Below are 21802 nucleotides of genomic sequence, written 5' to 3' on the forward strand. Positions count from 1 at the left end.
TAGGCTCTTCTACCTTTGGAAAAAGACTGACTATATACCCTCTCTGTGCCCACAACAAATCTTAAAACCTTTGTCAGGTGACCTCTCAGTCTATGTTCCAGTGAGAACAATTCCCTTATTTCCAATCTCTTCATGTAATTAAAAACCTCCATTCAAGGACCTCCTGGTGAATTTCATCTGCATTTTTAGCTTTTTCAAATGCTTTCTATAGCATGTTAACCAGAATTACCTATCCAAGTACCTTGTACAGCTGCAGCAGCGAGCTCCGATTTTTCTCCTTCTTCACTTGAAGTTGTTTGCCACATTTCCTACCCAAGATTCAAAATTCAATGTGAGGTTGTCATAATAAAATCACCTCCAACACAAGACAAAATGTCTCCAAACAAGGTCTGTAAAGTTACTATTACTTTTTTTCCCCAAATACCACTGCATTAGATATAGCAGGGCACTGTGATAATATTGATAGTAGTTTATTACTGAAATGTACACCAAGATACAGCAAAAAGCACCGCTCTCCACCAACATCCTGAGGGTTACTATTGACCAGAAACTTCAGTGGACCAGCCATACATATATCGTGGCTACAAGAGTAAGTCAAAAGCTGAGTCTTCCCGTGGTGAGTAATTCACCTCCTCACACTCTAAGTCATTCCAAAAACTTCAAAACACAAATCAAGAGTGTGAAGGAATCCTCACTTCTTGCCTGGATGCAAATCCAATAACATATGAAATTTGACACCATTCGATTGCATTTCACCAACCACCTCAATCATTCATTCTCTTCACCACAGTCACATCATGACTGTAGCATAACCATTTGCAATCTACACTGCAATTGGTTACATTTCTCAAACCCTCAACCTTTACCAACAAGGAGAACAAAAGTGAGAGTATAGGAACACCAACTGAAGTTTCACCTCCAGGTCACACATCACCCTGACACGATATTGCCCTCATCAATGCAGAGGTTAAATCCTGGAATTCCCTGTTCTTCATGATGATGGAGTGACTTAGCCAATGATTCAAGGAAATGGCTAACAAAAAGATTTTCAAAGGCAAATAGAGATAAACAATAAATAATGATAGTTTTACCCCACTCCAAAATAGGAATATATTTAATAGTAATATTCAATAAACAATTATTAATAGAAAAGCTTTAGGGTATCCATCCTTAAATTTGACTCATGACTGAAAAGGAAATATATGAATAACAGTATGAAATGATTCTTTTGACTAAATACAACTATATAATTCGTATTAAATAATTAACTGAAAATACCACTCAGAAAATATTTCAAAATATAATGAAAACTTCATTAAGTATGAAACACTGCTAAAATCGTATTTCCCTTACAGTCAATCTCTGAACTCTATCTAGAACAGGGTTTGCAATGTTTACATAAGTATCATGCAATTAACAGGAAAGTTTACAAAGAGAGAAAAGCTTTTGAAGGTATATTCTTCACTTATAACTGAAGAAAATCTTATCAGATTCTATTATTACAAGCAATTGCTCAATTTATATAGTATTTGATAAAAATAACGGAAGGACACTATACAAAAGTGTTGAGTATAGGTTTGTCAAATAGTAAATAGAACTGTAATTTAAATTTCCCTTTTACATCTTGAATCATTGAACAAATCAGGTTCACATTACAGTACTGCAATTAAAAAGTTAGCATTTTATATATTTTTTCGTAAAGATTTCATTAAAATAATTGCCTTAAAATGCTTTAAATATAAATTAGTATCAGCCAGTATTGCATGCAAACAGCAAACTATAGGCCTAACTGCATTTCCTGTGAAGGGGTCTTTTGATAGGCCAGAGATTTAACTGAAGCTAGACAAAAAGTATTGTAACAGTTTAGTATATGAATTCCATGTATAAAAAAATTACAAATAATAACCACCTACTCCAACAAAACAGATCTATTTCTCTGAAAGATTAACGAGAAAAGGCACCCAGCTACCAATTTTTTTAAACTGACATAGAAGCTTCCAACCAACGACAAAAATATCTAAATAACGATTCACACACCAGTTCTGTTATTGCTTTTCACGGTTAAGAGAAAACTAATATATTTTAAAGCCAAACGTGAAGTGGATTTTGCATTTAATGCCCATATCCTCTTATTTCCTCAGTGGCTGGAGATCTAGCGCCTTTGTAAAAGCCAGCTCCAAGAGGAAATCTCACTGAATGCATGACATGGTGACCTCGATAGTCAGGCATTCCACCAATCAGCTATAAGAATTTTACAAGCTCCATCAATCTGGTTTGCTTAATAATACCAACTGCAGCTCAAGCCTGAGGAATCCATTTTTTTGAAATTCGCTGGGGAGGCCTCTATTCTTCTGTTTATTAATTGCATTTTATTTCAGCGCATCTTCCCAGACTCTCCTTCAGTAACTGGAATGGTACATCCCACTTCACAGAAATAATTACTTCATCTTATCAGAAATAACGGCACAGGAGGAACTAGCACAACTATAGAGGGAGGGGAGGAAGGAAGAGAAAAAGCACAAGGACATGATAAACAAGCAGTTTCCTCTACTAAATTTTCAATGACCCCATGCATTGTAAAGCCAAATTTTATTTAAAAGTTAAAAAAACTCAAACACTTCTAAAAGACCAGTGTTATTATGTAACCCTTTGCATTTCCTCATGCTGCTGCAATCTCCAGCCATATCTACAGAGCTCTCATTACCTGTAAGAACGCTCCCCTCTCACTGTATGCTTCCGAAAAGGAATAATGGTGCCATTGTCTTGAACGATGTCGTTATTATTCTCAACATTTGGGGAAAGTGCTTGTTGTGTGGGACCAGGCATTGGTGCTATACCAGACTACAAATTTCTCAATGCGTGCTGTCGGGTCGGCAGAGAGCCCGTTTCTTCACTACGGGGCTCTGCTTGACCTCAGTACTGACGTCAAACGCACAAGAAAAATCTGGAGACGTTCGGCGGCATCCTCGTCACGTGACAGGATTTTACCATAGTAACCAGCGAACTCATCGAACCTAACAATCCACCCGGGGACAGCACAGGGCCACGTCAATATCTAAAGCGAAACGAGTAAATACAGGTGCTCTCTTCTATTTGTTGCATAACCCCTCATGCTTAGACTCGTCTCTCAAAATGACATTTTAATGCTTCCACTGTGAGCACAAAGGAACATCATCATCTTTTTCGGAGTTTTCGCTTATAAGGACATTCTTTATTTTTCGCATATTCTTGTTCCTTTTAAAAATCTAACATTTAAGATTTAAATGGAAATTAGTCGCCACATAAACATGGAAGAAATAATAATAGGAACGCGGAACGTTTTACAATCAACAATTCACTTCAAATATTAACAAGCCATACAAGACACATACACGCCTGTCAAAGCGGATGAAAATGATAAAATTTATCTTATTTTAAAGATTATAAACCCCGTGCTGCTGAAATACAGTATAATAACTTCAACTCAAATTTGTACGATTATTGTTTTTAAAAGCCAAGACGTTTGATCGCTGAACTGTCCGAGAATAACTGGCACGCAATTCTAAAAGGGAACAAAGATTTAAGCTCAGTGAAGGAAAGTAATGGAGTTAATTGGACTCAGTTCTTTAACAAAATGTTTGCAACTATACATATCTAAATCGATTTTGTTATTAAAAACTCTGTAGCAGTTGTTATCTAGAACTTCATTATTACAGTTGGTTCCCAAGGTTGTTATAATTTGGGGTGGTTATGGGGATAAGCTCCGACTACTTTTTAAAATACTCCCAATGGCATGCGCCTCAAATAGCCTCTGACAACCAAATCCAGCTCCTTGCCTTCACATGCGGCATTGTTTCTATTGACAGGAGAAGGGGCAAAGGTGGGTTACTGATGCCTTAACACCAGTCGCTTCGGACAGATGGGGCTCGTTCGCCTTGGTTCGTAGGTCATCTAGCAGAAGGAAAACTCTGATCTCAAACCTCCGCAGCCTTGCGGCTATACCCACTCATGGAGAAGGCTCAGTGTGTAAACTCCGAGAGAAAAATTCGGAGCTGGAGTCCTTCACAGTCCTACGTTGAGTTAAATGCTGACTGGCAACTCCTGTGACGCTGCTGGTGCCAAACTGTATCGGTCTTTGCCGTTCCTTTGGGTTCATCAGATGCCTGGAGAGAGGGAGCTTGCTACATAGGCAACAGCTTGCTCTCCATATCGTACTGCCCTGGATTGCGTATCTAGACAGCTAGGATGCAATATCCATGATCAATTCTGACCAACGAAGGCCTACCACATTACTAAATTATTACAGCGGTGCATTGAAAATGTCCACATCTGTCTTCATAATGGAAACTGCCTATGTAAATTGCAGCACCAACTTCCATTTCCTGCTCCCGACCATGGCATCCTCAGCTTGTTCTAACCACCAGTGTTCTCCAAATCACCATTAACGTGTACTAATTCAAAATCGAAATAATATGAATTGTAGCAACTTGTAAATTTGGGATGTGAACTTATTTTGTTATTTCTTGTACTGGTCCATTTTCTCCTACTTCAGCTTAAAAAAACTATTTCTGGGGTTTATTTTCTGTGCAGAGCTATAGGAAATTGATTAGTAAATTCCAAATATAAGATTCTGCAGCTCCCAATCTGTATTCAAATGATTCTATCCCTACTACATGTTGTTGTACAAATGCAGCCTTCTCCAAAGACTGAAGAACAGTAAATATAAGTATATATGGGAGATACAGTATTCATTTTATATCTTGAATATTGGAGTATAATACCAGCTGTTTGAAATTCACATCTCTAATTGGAGTGCAGCCAATTATGTACTTTGCACTGTCCTGCCCTACAAAAATTAATCTTAAGCAACAATACAAAGTCACCTTAGTTTCTACGACCTCCCTTTATCTGTTATGCCATTTCTGGCTTCTGCTTCGAGTCAGTGTTTTGCATACACACTGATTTGAATCACTCATACCACAATCTTTAACAAATGCTGAACCTGATATGCTGGTAACCAAGAATGCCGAAATCCTAATTTCAATATATCCACCAATTAAAGATAAAAGATTGTATTTACAAATTACATCTTCAACATCAATTCCAACTGTGCATGATGTTGAAGCTACAAAATGGAGCTGTCAGTCCTTCAACTTACAATAGAACAATTTTTAAAGTGGACATACATACAGAAACTTCCTGCAAAATTTCATTTTTCACCCCTCAGAAAACCCAAGGTACTTAAATACAGAATGAGGTGTGGGGTTTGGGAACAAATCTAAAGGTGGTAGTGCTGATAGGATTCAGATCTGTTATCCAAATACAAAGGCTCTAACATTTGTGATAACAAGTCTTCTAATGCTTAGACACAGAGTTACTGTTGAGTATGCTTTTCTATTATAAATGCATTCAATACGACAATGAAATGAATTGCCATGTGCAGAAATTTTTGCATTTGATAAATTTAAAATGTTCTTAAATTAATAATACCATACATTTACCACAACATCTTTCATCTGTACAGGTAAAACATCTAAAGGCATTTCTCAGAATCAGATTTATTATCACTGACATGTTGTGAAATTTGTTTTGTGGCAGCGATACATTGCAAGGTATAAAAATTACTGTAACAAAAAGTGTAAAAATGAATAATGAACATGGACTGTTCAGAAATGTTTAAGTCTGATCAAACTGGAGAAAGAATGTGATTATGCCGGAGTGGGTGCAGAGGACATTCACCAGTTCGCTGCCAGGGTTGAAGCATTACAGCTGTAAGAAAAGATTCTAACTGGGTTTGTTTTCCTTGGATTGGAGGCTGAGGAGTGTCCTGATAAGAGGTTATACAAAATTAAGGCGGTTTTTATACCCACCACAGAATGGTTGGAGTCTGGAATGTACTGACTGAAGAGGTGGTGGAGGTATGTCTCTTACAACATTTAAGATACACCCAGGCAAGTTGCTGAGCCACCAAGGGGTGAAAGCCTGTAAAGTGGGTAAATCAAAGTAGTGTAGGTGGGTTAATAGGCCAAAAGATCCGTTATTATACTTTACAACTCTAAGAGAATATGAAATTTGATAGTAAAACCTAATAACCTGTTATCAAATACCCAGATGGTCATGATATTACAGAGATGGGCTTAAATTCTACAACAGTCAAAATGGTGCATTAAAGCTGCATTGGGTGGATGTTGTACAAGAACTCAACAGTGAACTTATTTTCACACAAGACCCAAGATTGTGTGCATGTTAGAAAAGACTTTGCACACTGAATAAAGATATTAACCCCATTAGAGTTGCAACATGGGCAGCTAAAAAAGGCAAGGCACACATGCTATAGATTAAAAGCAGCAGGGGGAGGGGAAACATTAGGCCTTGTGCTTGCAGTAAATAAAAACAAAAATAATTCTGGAATCTGCAAAGTTAAGCATCACCTGTGAAAAGAGAAACAGTTAACATTTCAAATCAAAGATTCTTAAAACTGAAAAATTGAGAATACAGAGTATCTTTTAAGCTGCAGAGAGGGGAGAGAGAACAACGTCTTATCTAGCAGTTTTGTTCTTTCCATATAATACTGTACACAGTATCTTTTTCCATGCTCAAAACCTTTACAAGTCAATTCTTAAAACTTTAATGCTGTAGACCCAAATCAGATTTAGATTAATTTATCATATGTACATCAAAACACACTGTGAAATGCATCATTAGTGTTAACAACCAATACATCTAGTGATGTACTGGGGGCACAATATTGCACAACGTTCAAGCTTATTCAATTTTATAATCTTTAGAGCTGCACAAAAATATCTAAATTCAATCTGCTTCCTAACAGGTCACTAGCCCAGAAATGAATGTGCAGTATTTCAAACGATGTAAAAATGCACTTAGTTTTATTTATGAAATGTCAGAATTTGCACTTTAATAAAGTTAATGGAACTTGAAAGTATGCCAACTTTCACGTAAAACCATCAGCGATGCACATTAATGCTTTAAAGTGAATGCTTTCAAGTTAGAGTCACACAGCACAGAAGAACACCATTCAACCCAAATGGTCCATACCAATCAAGATTTTAGTTCATATCAATTGCCCAACTTTGGCCCATATCTCTCAAGACCTTTTCTATCCTGTACTTTTCAAATGTCTTTAATGTGCTTGCCACAACCACTTCTTCTAGCAGCTCATTCCATATACTGACCATTTTCTGGATGAAAACGGTCCCCCTTAGGTTCTTAGTAAATCTCTCCCCTCTCACCTTAAACCTATGCCTTCTAGCTCTTGAGTCCCCAGCTCTGGGAAAAAGATTGTGCATTCATCCATCTCTACTCCTCAGTTTTATATACCTCTATACAAACACCTCATTCCTCTACACTCAAATAAACAATGTCCAACATCTACCACCTTGCCCACATCAATGTCTTGATTAGTTCTTCAAAAAACTAAAATTTATGACACATAAAATTTGTCACAAAAATAGTTCAAGAAAATTTGAGTGAGCTTCACATCATAAGAAATATGCTGAAGTTTTACAGAGGGTACAAAGGAGATTTACCAGGGTGCCGCCTGGATTTGAGAACATGTCTAATGACAAAAGGTGGAATTAGCTATGGCTTTTCTTTTTAAAGCAAAAGGAAGATGAGATTTGAAAGGGGTGTTGAAGAATATAAGTAGCACAGTGGACAGCCAGCACCTTTTGCCCCAGGGCAATACTAGAGGACATCCTTTTAAGGTGAGTGGTGGAATTTTTAAGGGAGATGTCAGAAGTAGGTTTTTTTAAATATACACAAAGTGGTAAGTGCCTCGAATGCACTCCCAAGGATGGTGGCAGAGGCCAATACATTGTGAACATGCAAGACTCAGATAGGCATATGTATGAAAGAAAAATAGAGCATTATGGGCAATGTAGGAGGGACAAGCTAAATTCAGGTGCAGCAGGTTAGATCAGCACAATATCGTGGCATTGTGCTGTATTGTTCTATGTTCTCCCATGCACAAAGCCATGTTGAAAATCCCTAATCAATTCCGATCTTTCCAGATGTTTGTACATCTTATCCTTCAGTATCCCCCTCATAATTTACCTACCACACAACATTAATGGCATAACATTAGCTACCCACCAGTCTTCCAACATTTCCAATCACATCACCAACAATAATACACAAGTCTCAGTGAGGGGCTCCACAATTTCTTCTCCAGCTTACCACAGTGTTCTTGGATATAGCTAGTTAGGCTCTAGAGATTTAACTGCCTACATACATTTCAAGACATCCAGTACCTCCTATGCTGTAAAGTAGGCTACCCCAGGGTCTGACACTTTCATGTCTTTTTCCATGGTAAAAACAGAGGAGAAATACACATTGAGGACCTTGCCCATTTCTTGGGGGCTCTGCACAAAGATATCCACTTTGGTTTTGAGGCACATTCTTATCTCTCAAGTTACTTTTCCCCATTAATATACTTTAAAAATCTCTTATGATTCTCCGAATCTTCTTTGCTAAAGTTATCTTTTTGCCCTTCTGATTTTTTCCCCCCAGAGTATACCCCTGCATCCCATATATCCCTCCAGGGATTCATTTGATCCCAGCTACCTGTATCCCAGTTACCATGCCTCCTTCTTGCCCAACAACTCAACATCCTTCATTATCCAGGGTTTCCTTTGTCTACCAGCATTGCTCTTCATACTACCAGGAATATGCAGATCTTGAACTCTCAGTAGCTCACTTTTAAAAGCCTCCCATTTGCGAGACATCCCTTTGCCTGCCTGCAAACTCCTTCAATCAACTTTTGCAATTCCCTGTCTAATCGACTTACAATTTAGAACTTTATTCTGTTACCCCTTTCCATAACAAACTTAAAACTAATAGAACTATGGGTACTGCTTCCAGAGTACTCGAGCCCCACCAACACCTCGATCACTACTTCCTGCAGCCCACAGAGTCGCAGATGTATACTGGTGCCATCTTGAGAAATCTGCCATGCCCAAGCTTTGCCTTCTCCCTGGGAAGACCATCAATATATTGAATGAGAAAGCTTTCCGAAACACACAAATTCCATCCCATCTACAAGCCCTTAGCACTATGGCAGTCCCAGCCTATATTAGGAAAATTAAAATCCATACTATGACAACCCTATTATTCTTGAAACTTTTTACAATCCCCCTGTATGTTTGATTTCAGTTGATTATTAAGCCTTTTGTACAAACCCAATAAGGTGATCATATCAGGCCCATCCATAAGACCTCACTGGAAGTATATCTAGTGGTAGTAGTCACTGGAAGATCCCTTAATAATTTCATATCTGACTATCATGATGTTTTCCTTAATCAGAAATGCAACTCCCCCTCCTCATTATCCTCCAGTTCTATGCCATCAATACTACCTGTACCCTGGAACATTTAGTTGCCAGCCCTGTCCTTCCCTTAGCCATGTTTTGGTCTTGTTTTAGATTATAATGTTTGCAGAAGGGAATGCTATATTTCTTAAACATATGGAACTTTTATAAATTCTTCTTTATTGAAAGTAACAGATGCATCTATATACAGTTACTACACATTCATAATTCAATTTTACTTTGTTTTCCTTGTGGTGAAATGAAAGCAGGTAACATGATGCAGTTTTACAAACAGTTGCTTTATGAAATTAAGAATTAGAGTTGGATTGGAATTGCAACAAACACTTTGTGTATTTAATATTTGCTACTGTAAATCTCACTGATAATTAAAACCCAGTCTTCTCTCAAACTTCCTTTCTATTACACCACACCAAGAATTTAAAATAACACAAATGCTGGAGATCAAAAACAAAGATGCTGGAAAAACCCAGCAAAGTCTACAAAACGAGTATCTGTTAGATTCAGATTCAGTTTATTGTCATTTAAAAACCACAAATGCAATGCAGTTAAAAAATGAGACGACGTTCCTCCAGAATGATATCAACAAAGCACACGACAAAAACAGACACCAGAAAATCCACATAACATTTGGCAAACCCCAATCCAGAGTCCGGAGAGGCTGCTGCGTATTAATATCGCGCTACCATCTTAGTGCGTTCCCCAGAAAGGAGCTCCAATCCCACCAGACAAAACAAGACCAAAAACTAAAGCTACAAGACCTGCATAAAACCACATACCGTAGATTCCGGACTACAGAGCGCACCTGATTTTTAGCCGCTGGCACTAATTTTAGAAATAAAATCATTTTTTTAAATGTAAAGGCCGCACCGGATTTTAGGCCGCAGGTGTCCCACGTTGTAATATGAGATATTTACACAGAAAGATATTACACGTGAGGATTTTTTTAACTTTTAATTAAATCCATATGGTAACAAAAACAAATACATATTGCAAATGCTTTTTTTCGAACCGTGCCCGTACGCGGCTACTTTTAAATATACGTTGCGTATACTTCTTTACTGAACAACATTCCAATATCTCCTAACGACTGGTAAAAAATATATATACTGCAGCCTACCAGGAAAAGTTATTGATACCTTTAACTTAAAAGCAGAGTTCGCTCGGATCCAAAGCCGCTCGCGTAATGCCGCTCCCCCCCCTCCTTTCCGTTTCATCGCAAACGGCATTTAAAAGCAGAGTTCGCTCGGATCCAAAGCCGCTCGCGTAATGCCGCTCCCCCCCCTCCTTTCCGTTTCATCGCAAACGGCATTTAAAAGCAGATTTCGCTCAGATCCAAAGCCGCTCCGCCGCTCGACCCCCTCCTTTCCGTTTCATCGCAAACGGCATTTTCCCACAAGACGCCGCGAAACCGGGTGTGTCGTCATAGCATCCCGCGATGTAGTACAGAAAACAAATATAGTTTAAACTAAGAGGGTAGGTAGCACAATGCTTCGAGTGTTTTCCATGTTGATGAGGGTGAGTACAAATGACTGATTTACGATAATTTAATTGTGAAAGTGCGCTTGATTTATCGTACAATTTCATTGGACCTCTGTGAACTACTCATCAATTTTATTGGTCTACTGTTACGAGGCAAAATGTTTACGAGGCGGCATGAAAAAAACCTTGCATTAGCCGCATCGGATTATTGGCCGCAAAGTTCAAAGCTGTTCAAAATGTGGGAAAAAAGTAGCGGCTTAAAATCCGGAATCTACGGTAGTTACAACAGTGCAAACAATAGCATAATTGATAAAAAAAACAACAGACCATGGGCACAGTAAAAATAGTCCAAAGATGCTATAAGACCATAAGTTCAAAAGAAACCACCACACAGTTTCCACAAGTCCTCAGGGTCCCGAATGACTCGTCATCCCACGCAGGCGGCAGAAGGGAATAACCCCGCTATGGACTTCCACGGCGCCGCCTGACTCAACCTCACAGACGCAGCACACAATGAAAGCGACCTGACCGCAGCAGACTCCGAGTCCGTCAAACCTCCGAGCCTCCGACCATCCCCTCCGGCACAGCTTCTCCAAGCACCATCCTCTGCCGAGCGTATTAAGACGCCATCGGCAACGCGACCCCGAGGACTTCCCAGCAGAGACCTGGACCTCACAGCAACAGCAGCAACGAAGAAGGTCTTCCTGGAGATTTCCAGATGTTCCTCCGTGCTCCCACGTCCGTTTTTCATCCGATTATGATTGCGCACGGCACCCGGCTTCACAAATAACAGATAATCAACTCCGGAGTGGCCGCTGCAAGCTGCGTCGCACCGCCATCTTGGAATGGTCTTTCAGTTAACATCCTAATTTAAAGAGTTTTCAACTAAACAGTCTGACCGCTCCTCTTAAATATGAATATAGAATTAGTTATGTTAATAGTCACTGCAAAATAGGAAATGTGTTTTGAGAAATGTGTATCATGCCAGATCATTTTATGCAAAGATGAACAATATTATAAAGAATATCAGGAAAATGTATTGCTACTTTATTATTTCTTCAAAAAATATTGCTTTGTTCTATTTCAGAGTTGGTATTATTGTGCTAGGTTCTGTCATACAAGTATACAGTACATATACACAATAGACCTAAAGCAACCAAACTATGAACTCTGGCAACCCTGATATTGGCCAATATTGTTGAGGCCCTCCATAGGTCAGGGTCAACCATGGATATTGCATGCCAGTGGTTTACGTGATACACAGGACAATAAGAGCAAGCTGTTGCCCAGACAGCAGGCTCCACCTCTCCACGCAGCTGATAAATCCAAAGGAAAGGCAGAGACTGATACAGTTTGGCACCAGCAGCATCACAGGAGTTGTCAGTTAGCTTTGAACTCAACATATGAATCTCTAAGGGACTCCAATTCCAGATTCTCCCCCCCCCCTCAGGATTTACTCCTGAAGCCTTCCCTCTCCTAGATGAGCTTCCAACTAAGGCTGAAGAGCCCTATTTGCCCAAAGCGACTAGTTTTAAGGTGCCAGTAACCCACGTTTGTCCCTCCTCCTGTCAGTAGAAATGGTTCCATCAGGTTTAGTAGCTAAACCACACATGAAGGCCAGGAGCTCAAACTTGGTGTCAGAGGCTATTTGAGATGCACACCACTGGGAGCATTTAATAGGCAGTAGAAGCTTATCCCTACTACCTCCCCTGGCTAGGACAACCTTAAGGAAAAAGCTATATTAGTTCCAACAAATGACTTTTCAGTAGCTCAGAAGTCATATGAAACAATAAGCTCTTCATCAATTTCTCAGCTACACAGACAGTAAAGTAAGAGATAGTAGTGGAGTAAAAATTAAAGTAATTGGTGTGATAGGAGTGAGTAGATTCAATTGAATTGAATTAACTTTAATTCTTACATCCTTCACATACATGAGGAGCAAAAATCTATGTTCAGTCTGTCTGAATGTGCAATGTGCAATTTATAATAAATAGTATGTACAGCAAGATATACAACAGTCAATATAGCTGAGAAATACAATTGTGTCAGCATAAATTAATAACTTCTCTGTAGGCTGCCTCATTATTATTTAAGATAAGGCCAATCAGTGTATCATCTGCAAATATAATTAGCATATTGGAGCTGTGGGTGGCGACACAGTCATGGGTATGCAGAGAGTAAAGGAAGGGGTTTAGGACATGGCCCTGGGGGGCTCTTGTATTGAGGGTTAGAGAGGCAGCATAGTGGGAAAAGAGGAGAGATGGCACAGCTGGGACAAGGGGGGGGGCAATTCAGCTTATGTCTGGGGTTGAATGAGGACACTTATAATATAAAGTGGGTTTGAGAACATTAAAGGAAGGGGAAAATATACAATCTGTAACAAATGAAACTTAATAATCATCCTCATGGAGGAAGAGGGACACACTGCACTGTCCAATACTCAGACAAGTCAGATGAGTCATTTAGCTTACACCAAATTTTAACCCTCTGTTTTAATTCAACTTCTGCATTTTTTCCAATCTGTGTGATAGAAATCAACCAAAATACATCAAATAAGCATCATTCAGTTTGGCATCATTAAGCTGCCCAGGTCTTCCATATACTGGTACATTAAGTACCACAACAATTCAGCCATAGTTTTCTACTCACGTCTGAAAATGACTCAAACATAAATTTGGTGACCTCAGTATTGACTGTAATAATAACACCACCACCTTATTTATTCAGCACTTTTCATACAAACTATGTTGTTCAAATTGCTTTACAATGGGATAAAGTGCAAACATGAAAATGAAAGGCAAAAAGTTATTTAAAAGCAAGGTTAAATAAATGGGATTTGAGCCGTTATTTAAAAGGGTCATCTGATTACTAATGAAAGGTCTTGGTCTAAAACATTGACTGTTTATTCATTTTCATAGATGCTGCCTGACCTACTGAGTTCCTCCAGCAAATTAAGTGTGGTATATCTTAAAAGTGCAGAATTAGGCTATTCAGCCCATCGAGTGTTCTGCCACTACTGATTGCCTTGATGTGCAGGAGAGTGATAGAATCTGATCACATTCATCGAAATTTTCAAATAGGAGCAACACCGGTACATGAAGAGAATTAAACTGCAGTGTAAAGATGTAAAGTGAGAAAAGGCTTGGGTGTGGGATTAAACTAGACAATTCTTTCAGAGTTGGAATTGGGCTGATGATCCAAATGATTTCTCTCCCCCCCCACCTTCTTTAAGGTTCCACACTTCAGTCTTTGTTTGATAATTCAGTTCTCTAGGACCTCATGAAAGGAGACCAGAGAAGTTCTACCAATAACTTTTCCATTTCTCTCTCCTCAGAGTTCCCAAGAATGCCTGCAATGATCATGTCATCTGCAGATATGAAGCAGGTGTCCAAACACTTCTATCTCCACTCATGGTCTACAAATTATGCACAATTCTATCACTTGGCCCATAGATTTCATTACAATGGTATTCCAAATGTTCTTCTCAATGTTACGAGAGTACCCACTCCTACCATCCCCTCAGGCAGCATGTTCCAGACTTCAGTCATCCTCTGGTTAAAAATATCCTTCCTGTGTTTCCATACAAGATAGAAAAAGGCATTCCGCTTATGAGTCTATGTCGGTTTTGAAAGCATTCCCACTCCCCTCTAAATGTTTGTGTATTCTATTCTCCCCATATTCCAAATGTCCAGATCCAAAGGGTGCAGAGGAGATTTACAAGGATGTTGCCTGGATTGGGGAGCATGCCTTATGAAAACAGGTTGAGTGAACTTGGCCTTTTCTCCTTGGAGCGGTGGAGGATGAGAGGTGACCTGATAGAGTTGTATAAGATGATGAGAGGCATTGATCGTGTGGATAGTCAGAGGCTTTTTCCCAGGGCTGAAATGGCTGCCACAAGAGGACACGGGTTTAAGGTGCTGGGGAGTAGGTATAGAGGAGATGTCAGTGGTAAGATTTTTTATGCAGAGAGTGGTGAGTGCGTGGAATGTGCTGCCAACAACAGTGGTGGAGGTGGATACGATAGGGTCTTTTAACAGACTTTTGGATAGGTGCACGGAGCTTAGAAAAATAGATGGCACTGGGTAAGCTTAGTAATTTCTAAGGTAGGGACATGTTTGGCACAACTTCATGGGCCAAAGGGCCTGTATTGTGCTGTAGGTTTTCTATGTTTCTATCACTCCCCTGCACACCAATGCAATTTGTAGTGACAGAGCAAACTCAAAAGGCCAAATTCTGCTCCTTTGTCTTATGGTCTTAAGAAACTATCCGTCATGCATCTTTGGATTGTGGGTGGAAATCGGAGCAAACCCATCTGGTCAAAGACAGTTTACAAACTTCACACAGGTAATATCGGAATGGGATCTGGGGTATAAAGGAGCAGCTCCATTAGCCATACCACTGTGATAACCGTAATTCTTATTAAAATCCACTCTAAAATTCCTAACCTTTATTCCTACCCTGTGCCCTCTTGGCTATAGATACACCTGGTAGGGGGAAGATTCCTCATGATTTATATTCCAAATCATTTTCTATAAAAAACAGGTCCTCCTCAGCCTTCTCCACTCCAAAGAACAAATCAAACCTCTCCAATCTCTCTTCATTGCTGAAACACTCTATCCCAGACAACATCCCAATCAACCTCCTCCACATCCTCTCAATGAAAATTATTGTAATGATATGCTGACATAACTGCAGGAGGTTTATGCTCGGATCAATGTTTGACATAGTTATATTACAACATTTGGCCCTTATGTTCTGTGCTTCAGATATCAAAGATAGATGCACTGCACTGCCTTCTGAATCATCTTAATTACTTCTGCTGCTGCCTTCAGGGATTCTTGAACATATACGTGGTCTCTCTGCTCCTCAGTATTTCTAAGGATCCTACTTATTGTATGCATCTTTCAAGTCTTCCTAAAGTGCAATGCCTTACTTTTTTGAGAATTAATTCCATCTTCCATTTCTCTGTTCATTTACCAGATATCCAATGGCCAAAGACTACCTTTCACACCATCAATAACAGCAATTTTTTCATCCAAATTACTGATATTTCCTGGATTCCCTGGATCTTACCTTTGAACGAGCCTCCCTGCCAAAGGCCTTATTGAAGTCCATGTAAACTACCCTGACAAACCTCCTCAAAAATCAGTTTTAGAACATCACAATAAAGACACATGCATATCCTTGATCAATCACTACCTTTGTAAGTACTGATTAATTTCATCCCTCAGAAATATTTACTAAATTTTCTGGCACTGGTATTAGACTCACTGGGTATCATCACATCTGACTTGTTCCTCCTAAGTACCACCTTCAATGTACCTCATTCACCTGGCATCTCTTCAGTGATGGCCTGGTGCAGAGCCAACAACCTGTCTCTGAATGTGAACAAAACAAAAGAGATGGTTGTTGACTTCAGGAGGGCATGGAGCGAACACTCCCCGCTGAACATCGATGGCTCCTCGGTAGAGATCGTTAAGAGCACCAAATTTCTTGGTGTTCACCTGGCAGAGAATCTCACCTGGTCCCTCAACACCAGTTCCATAGCAAAGAAAGCCCAGCAGCATCTCTACTTTCTGAGAAGACTGAGGAAAGTCCATCTCCCACCCCCCATCCTCATCACATTCTACAGGGGTTGTATTGAGAGCATCCTGAGCAGCTGCATCACTGCCTGGTTCAGAAATTGCACCATCTCGGATTGTAAGATCCTGCAGCGGATAGTGAGGTCAGCTGAGAAGATCATCGGGGTCTCTTTTCCTGCCATCACGGACATTTACACTACACGCTGCATCCGCAAAGCAAACAGCATTATGAAGGACCCCATGCACCATGCACCCCTCGTACAAACTCTTCTCCCTCCTGATGTCTGGGAAAAGGCACCGAAGCATTCGGGCTCTCACGACCAGACTATGTAACAGTTTCTTCCCCCAAGCTATCAGACTCCTCAATACCCAGAGAATGGACTGACACCTTACTGCTTTATTGTCCTGTTTATTATTTATTGTATTGCCTGCACTGTTTTGTGCACTTTATGCAGTCCTGGGTAGGTCTGTAGTCTAGTGTGGTTGTTTTTTTTTTCCTCTCTATGTTTTTACGTAGTTCAATCTAGTTTCTGTACTGTGTCATGTAACACCATGGACGTGAAAAACGTTGTCTCATTTTTACTTTGTCGAAATGATAATAAAAGTGACTTGACTTGACTTGACTGGAGAAAATTTGAATATTTCTGTCAGAGCCTCAGAAATCCCCTCCATTGCCTCCTAGGGGATCGGCTTCTTAATCAACTTGTGGTGCTCGGTCATGATATTTCTAGCAGGCTTGAAATTTCTAGTAGTGGTGTCACCCATGCTTCCAGCCACAGGAGTTCAATTCAGCTATCCAGATACTTCAGACGGATGTAAAACATGCACTCAGTGAACTATACTCGTGTAGTCAACAGCCGCAAAACGGGATACCCAAGACCCTCATCCATCATTGTCAGTGACTTCAACCAGGCCAACTTCAAGAGTGCATCAACAAAGCACACCAGTAGGTCTTCTGCCCCACTGAGGACTCAAACAACCTTAACCATTGCAACCCAACCAAAGGCGATGACAGAGACACATTCCACCACCCCCTGCTCCCCTTCCACACTTTGGTAATCAGACCACCAGGCTGTGTTCCTTCTCTCTGTGTACAAACAGAAGCCAAAATATAAGAATCCAGTACAGAAACTCATTCAGTGCTTGACTGAGAAATCAGATGAGCTTCTACATCACTGCTTTGAGTTGACAGATTAGTCCACATTCAAAGACATTGCTGCAGCCTAACATAAGTATGTGATCATCATCATAGACTTCATCAACAAATACACTGAGGACTGTGTACCAAAGAGGATAATCCAGGTGTTCCCAAACCAAACACCATCAATGAACTGTGAGATCTATTCCCTAATGAAGTCTATGACTGCAACGTTCAAACCAGGTGACACTGACCTTTACAAGAAATTATGATATAACCACCATAAAGCTATCAGAGGTGTCAAGAGGTAATACAACTTCAAAGTCAAGTCCCAAACCAGCCATCAGTTGTGGCAGGGTTTACATGAGCTAAAGGCTACAAAATGAGGTTGGCAACTTTCCACATTCTATGCACATTTTGAACAGAGTGTAACCACCCATCCCAAAAGCCTACAATGCCACTGAACACAGTCACCGTTGCAGATACAAAATCTGTCTTCCAGAAAGTGAACCTAAAGAAATCACTTAACCAAGATGGTGTCCCTGGCCACGTTCTTAGATGCTGTGCAGATCGGCTGTCAGGGTATTTGCAGACGTTTTTAATCTCTGCCTGTTCCCACCTGCTTTACTAAGACCACTATCATCCCAGGACCTAAGAAAAACAAGTAAACATAGTTTAATGACTTCCACCCAGTGGAACATCACAGTGCTTTGATAGGCTCATGGAACACACCAACTCTAGCTTTGCAGAGGACCACAACCCACTGTAATTCACCTTTTCAACAGTCTACGACAGATACCATCTCCCTGGAACTACAGTCATCTCTGGAGCATCTGAACAGTAAAGATGACTACCGTTTATTGGTAAAGCTCTACCTTCAATACTATAATTCCAAGCAAATGTATCACCAAACTCCTAGACCTGGGACTCAACACTTCCCATTGAAACTGGATCCTTAACCTCCTGATCAACAGACCACAATCAGTCAGGATGGGCAGCAACATCTCCACCACGATTATTCTCACACTGGTGCTCCACAAGGTTACATCTTCAGTCCCCGATTGTACTCCCTGTATACTCATGACTGCATAGACATATTCTGCTGTAATTTGATTTGCAAGTTTTCAGATGTTATATCTCATATAACAACGAATCTGAGTTCAAGGAGGAAATGGAGGACCCGATGACATGGTGTCATGATAACAACTTATCTGCCTGTGTCAGGACAACAAAAGAGCTGGTTATTGATTTTAGGAAAGGGGTGATGTAATGCTCCCATTTACATTAATGGTGCTAAGGCTAAGAGGTTGAGAGCACTTACGAGTTAACATCACCAATAACCTGTCCTGGTCCAACCACATATACACCTTGCCAGTAAAGTTCACCATTGTCTCTGCTTCCTCAGGAGGCTAAGGAAATTTGGGTTATCCCCATAGGCTCTTACCAATCTTTGCCAATGCACTAAAGAAAGTATCCTATCTGGATGCATAATGACTAGATATGACAACTGCCTGCCAGTGACTGCAAGAAACTACAGAGAATTGTGGACACAGCTCAATACATTATGGAAACAGCCTCAGCTCCATGGTCTCACTGTATTTTGGTACAATTGCCAATAATAATAATAATAATAATAAAAAAATAACTATGCCTTCTTTCATCAAGGTCCATATCTGGAATCTCCTCTTCCTCTGCAAATACATTCCTTCCCAAAACCTGCCTCTAAACAAGGTTCTAGACTGCCTCTTTTGATTTTTTCCCTCGGGTTGGTGCCAGTATTTTCCCTCAATTATCTTGATGAATTTCTATCCATGAATTAATTATAAAGTCAAATATGTTGCACTTCCAATTTTGGTATGCAAGGTAATCCAGAAGCTCTGCACCAGAAGTGCTTATTATATTGTGATCATTTAAAAAGCAAGTAATCTATCTAATTCACAGTGGGGGTTTTCAAAGAAAATTTTCAATCATTTTTGTAACTTTGGTTTCATTACTTTGTTACTAAGATGTTCATTTTCTTAATGGTACTTCTGCATAACAATAGTAGACACAATCTTGTCAGTTCAAAACAAAGCTGTTTTTAAAGAACTCCATCTCTCAAAAATGAAAATGGAATCTGAATGAAAAATCACAAGCAACTGGGGAGATACACAAAACACAAAGGGATTCAGATGACCACCAGTTCTCAACTGTCTATTAACAGACCAAGCATTTCATTCAGTCATAAAGTGTCATATTATGATTTTAAACATTAGTAATCAGTTTATCTAAAATAGGAAATACTAAAATGAGAACTGCAAAATGTTCACAATCAAACTGTTGTATAACAATACAATGCACAAGATGCTGGAGGAACTCAACAGGTTAAGCATCATAGATACTGCTTAACGAGCTAAATCTCTTCCACCTCTAAGAAAAATGCACAGCTGATGTCCACAAATAACTAGACCAGAGAGGTCCAATCTGAACCATTGACAGTTCATTTTCCTCCAGAAATACTGCCTGACCTGCTGAGTTCCTGCAGCATCCTGTATATTGCTTCAAATTCCAACATCTGTAGACTCTTGGGTCTCCTGTTGTATAACAATGTCTCTCTTCAGTATGGCACCTCACACCAGTTACGCTCTAGCCAAAACCCCAATAGTTAATTCAAATTTAAAAATATTGAAATTCATTTCAAGGGTGGTCCAATCATAACACCCTTCAATGATAGAAACTTGCTCTAAACTTTGGGCTAAAATATTAAAAGTATCCAAATCCAAATAAAGTGATAGGGTTCCAATGGAAGTCCTTTGATGTGATTTACACTTACCGTACTTTTATGAGTTTCCACTCGCCGTAACCCCTCGCACTGATGCGCAGACCTCAAATGCACGGTTGACACTTGTGATATCCGGACGGGTAGGTTGCAGAGATCTTCTTAAAACATTTTTGCATTTTGAAGTGCAGTAAACGCACCATTCACGTCTCAGCCTTTGTGTCCTTTTGGCAGACAACACGAGTTGTTTGCGTTTCTTCTGAAACCTCCCTCCCACTGCCGCTGTCAGGCGAGCTGCAGCTGCCAGTAAACATCGGCTGCAACTCTCCCGAGAGCTTCTGACACCCACCTCCCGAATGACAAAGCAGCCGGGCCCGAAGACAAGTGTCGTGCCGGGCACACACTGAAACTACCTGGCGTTTCCAACCGTCTGTGGCTGCACTGCGCTCCGTAACCCGGCCAAACACCCGTCAATGCGCGCTGACACCACATTTTACTTACTGTTTTGCGTGTAAATCTCGCACCAGTGCTTCCCTGGGACAGAGAAATCCTTTCAAAAACCGGGTCTAACTGAGAGGAGGCGGGGCCTTTTATTGAATTGCTCGGACTTGTGTACAATTTACTGCGTTGACGGGCTAGAAAAAGTCGACAGATATTCAGACGATGTTTCCACTTCTTCGGAGTGTTTTGAGTAGTTTGATGAGGTGGTCTCGGGGCGTTAGTAAGCCTGCGTGTGGGTGGGTGTGTGTGTGTGTGTGTGTTGGGAGGCGGGGGTGCTGCTGGCGCCCCTCTCGCTGCGTTTGCCCAACGCGAGCAGTGGAAGCAGCGGGCGCCCACCGAATGCCGCTCGCCCGCGCCGTTTCCCTGGCAATTCCCATCCCAGCTCACGTGCGGCCACGCGCACCCACTCCCAGTGCGAGGAGCATCACATGACGTGTCCCCCTCCAGTGCTGCGGGATGCTGCGATCTCCCCTTCCCTCTGGTGTAATGAGCTGCGGGCGAGAAACGCCTTGTTCCTCACCCTTTGTTGCCTATGCGCGAAAACAAAGATTACATTTTGGAAGTGCACACGCAGTATAAAATTGAAAGCCTCGGAACGATTTTTTAAAATGCACTGACCGTCTCAGAAACTGCAATCAATCGCATCACTATTGCATTCGTCTATTAAATAATAAAAATGCTCGAATATGGATACGCATCCACTATTACATCAGGACTCTATATTCGGATTTAAAGCTTCTGATTATGAACAGCTTTTCCATTGCGTAACAAAGCTCTGTTTAATTATTCTCAGCGAGCTTCGCCCACGCCACCATTTAAATTATCATCGTACTAATTCCATCAGTAGTCATAAAAATCAAGAAATTTTAAGCTAACCAAGACCAGCCCCATTTAAATTCATTACAAACTGCATTGTTACCCTCCGGCATTGTTTTGGAAATTTAAGGAATTGAAGAAAAAAAATTACGGCGCTGCTAAATAAATCTATAGAAGAATATAGGTGCATTAAAATATGTTCT

At 40.3% G+C, this 21802-nt stretch overlaps 1 protein-coding gene across 4 annotated transcripts in view; it reads right to left on the reverse strand.

Moving 5' to 3' along the window:
- mapre2 (microtubule-associated protein, RP/EB family, member 2) overlaps window positions 1-21148 on the reverse strand; it is a 73486-nt gene extending 52338 nt beyond the window's left edge. Inside the window, exon 1 of one of the 4 annotated variants that reach the window (XM_073042830.1) lies at window positions 20784-21148. Coding sequence is in view for 1 of the 4 variants with exons in the window: in XM_073042819.1 (XP_072898920.1) it covers window positions 2705-2826 (122 nt within the window). In the remaining 3 variants the exon portion in view is untranslated. Of the gene's footprint in view, window positions 1-2704; window positions 2919-18053; window positions 18156-20336; window positions 20534-20783 lie in introns of those variants that run through there. The other 3 variants (XM_073042838.1, XM_073042849.1, XM_073042819.1) reach the window with 3 other exon arrangements.
- Window positions 21149-21802: the final 654 nt, after the last annotated feature.

Source organism: Hemitrygon akajei, chromosome 1 (assembly GCF_048418815.1).
Source record: "Hemitrygon akajei chromosome 1, sHemAka1.3, whole genome shotgun sequence".
Classification (NCBI taxonomy): Eukaryota; Metazoa; Chordata; class Chondrichthyes; order Myliobatiformes; family Dasyatidae; genus Hemitrygon; species Hemitrygon akajei.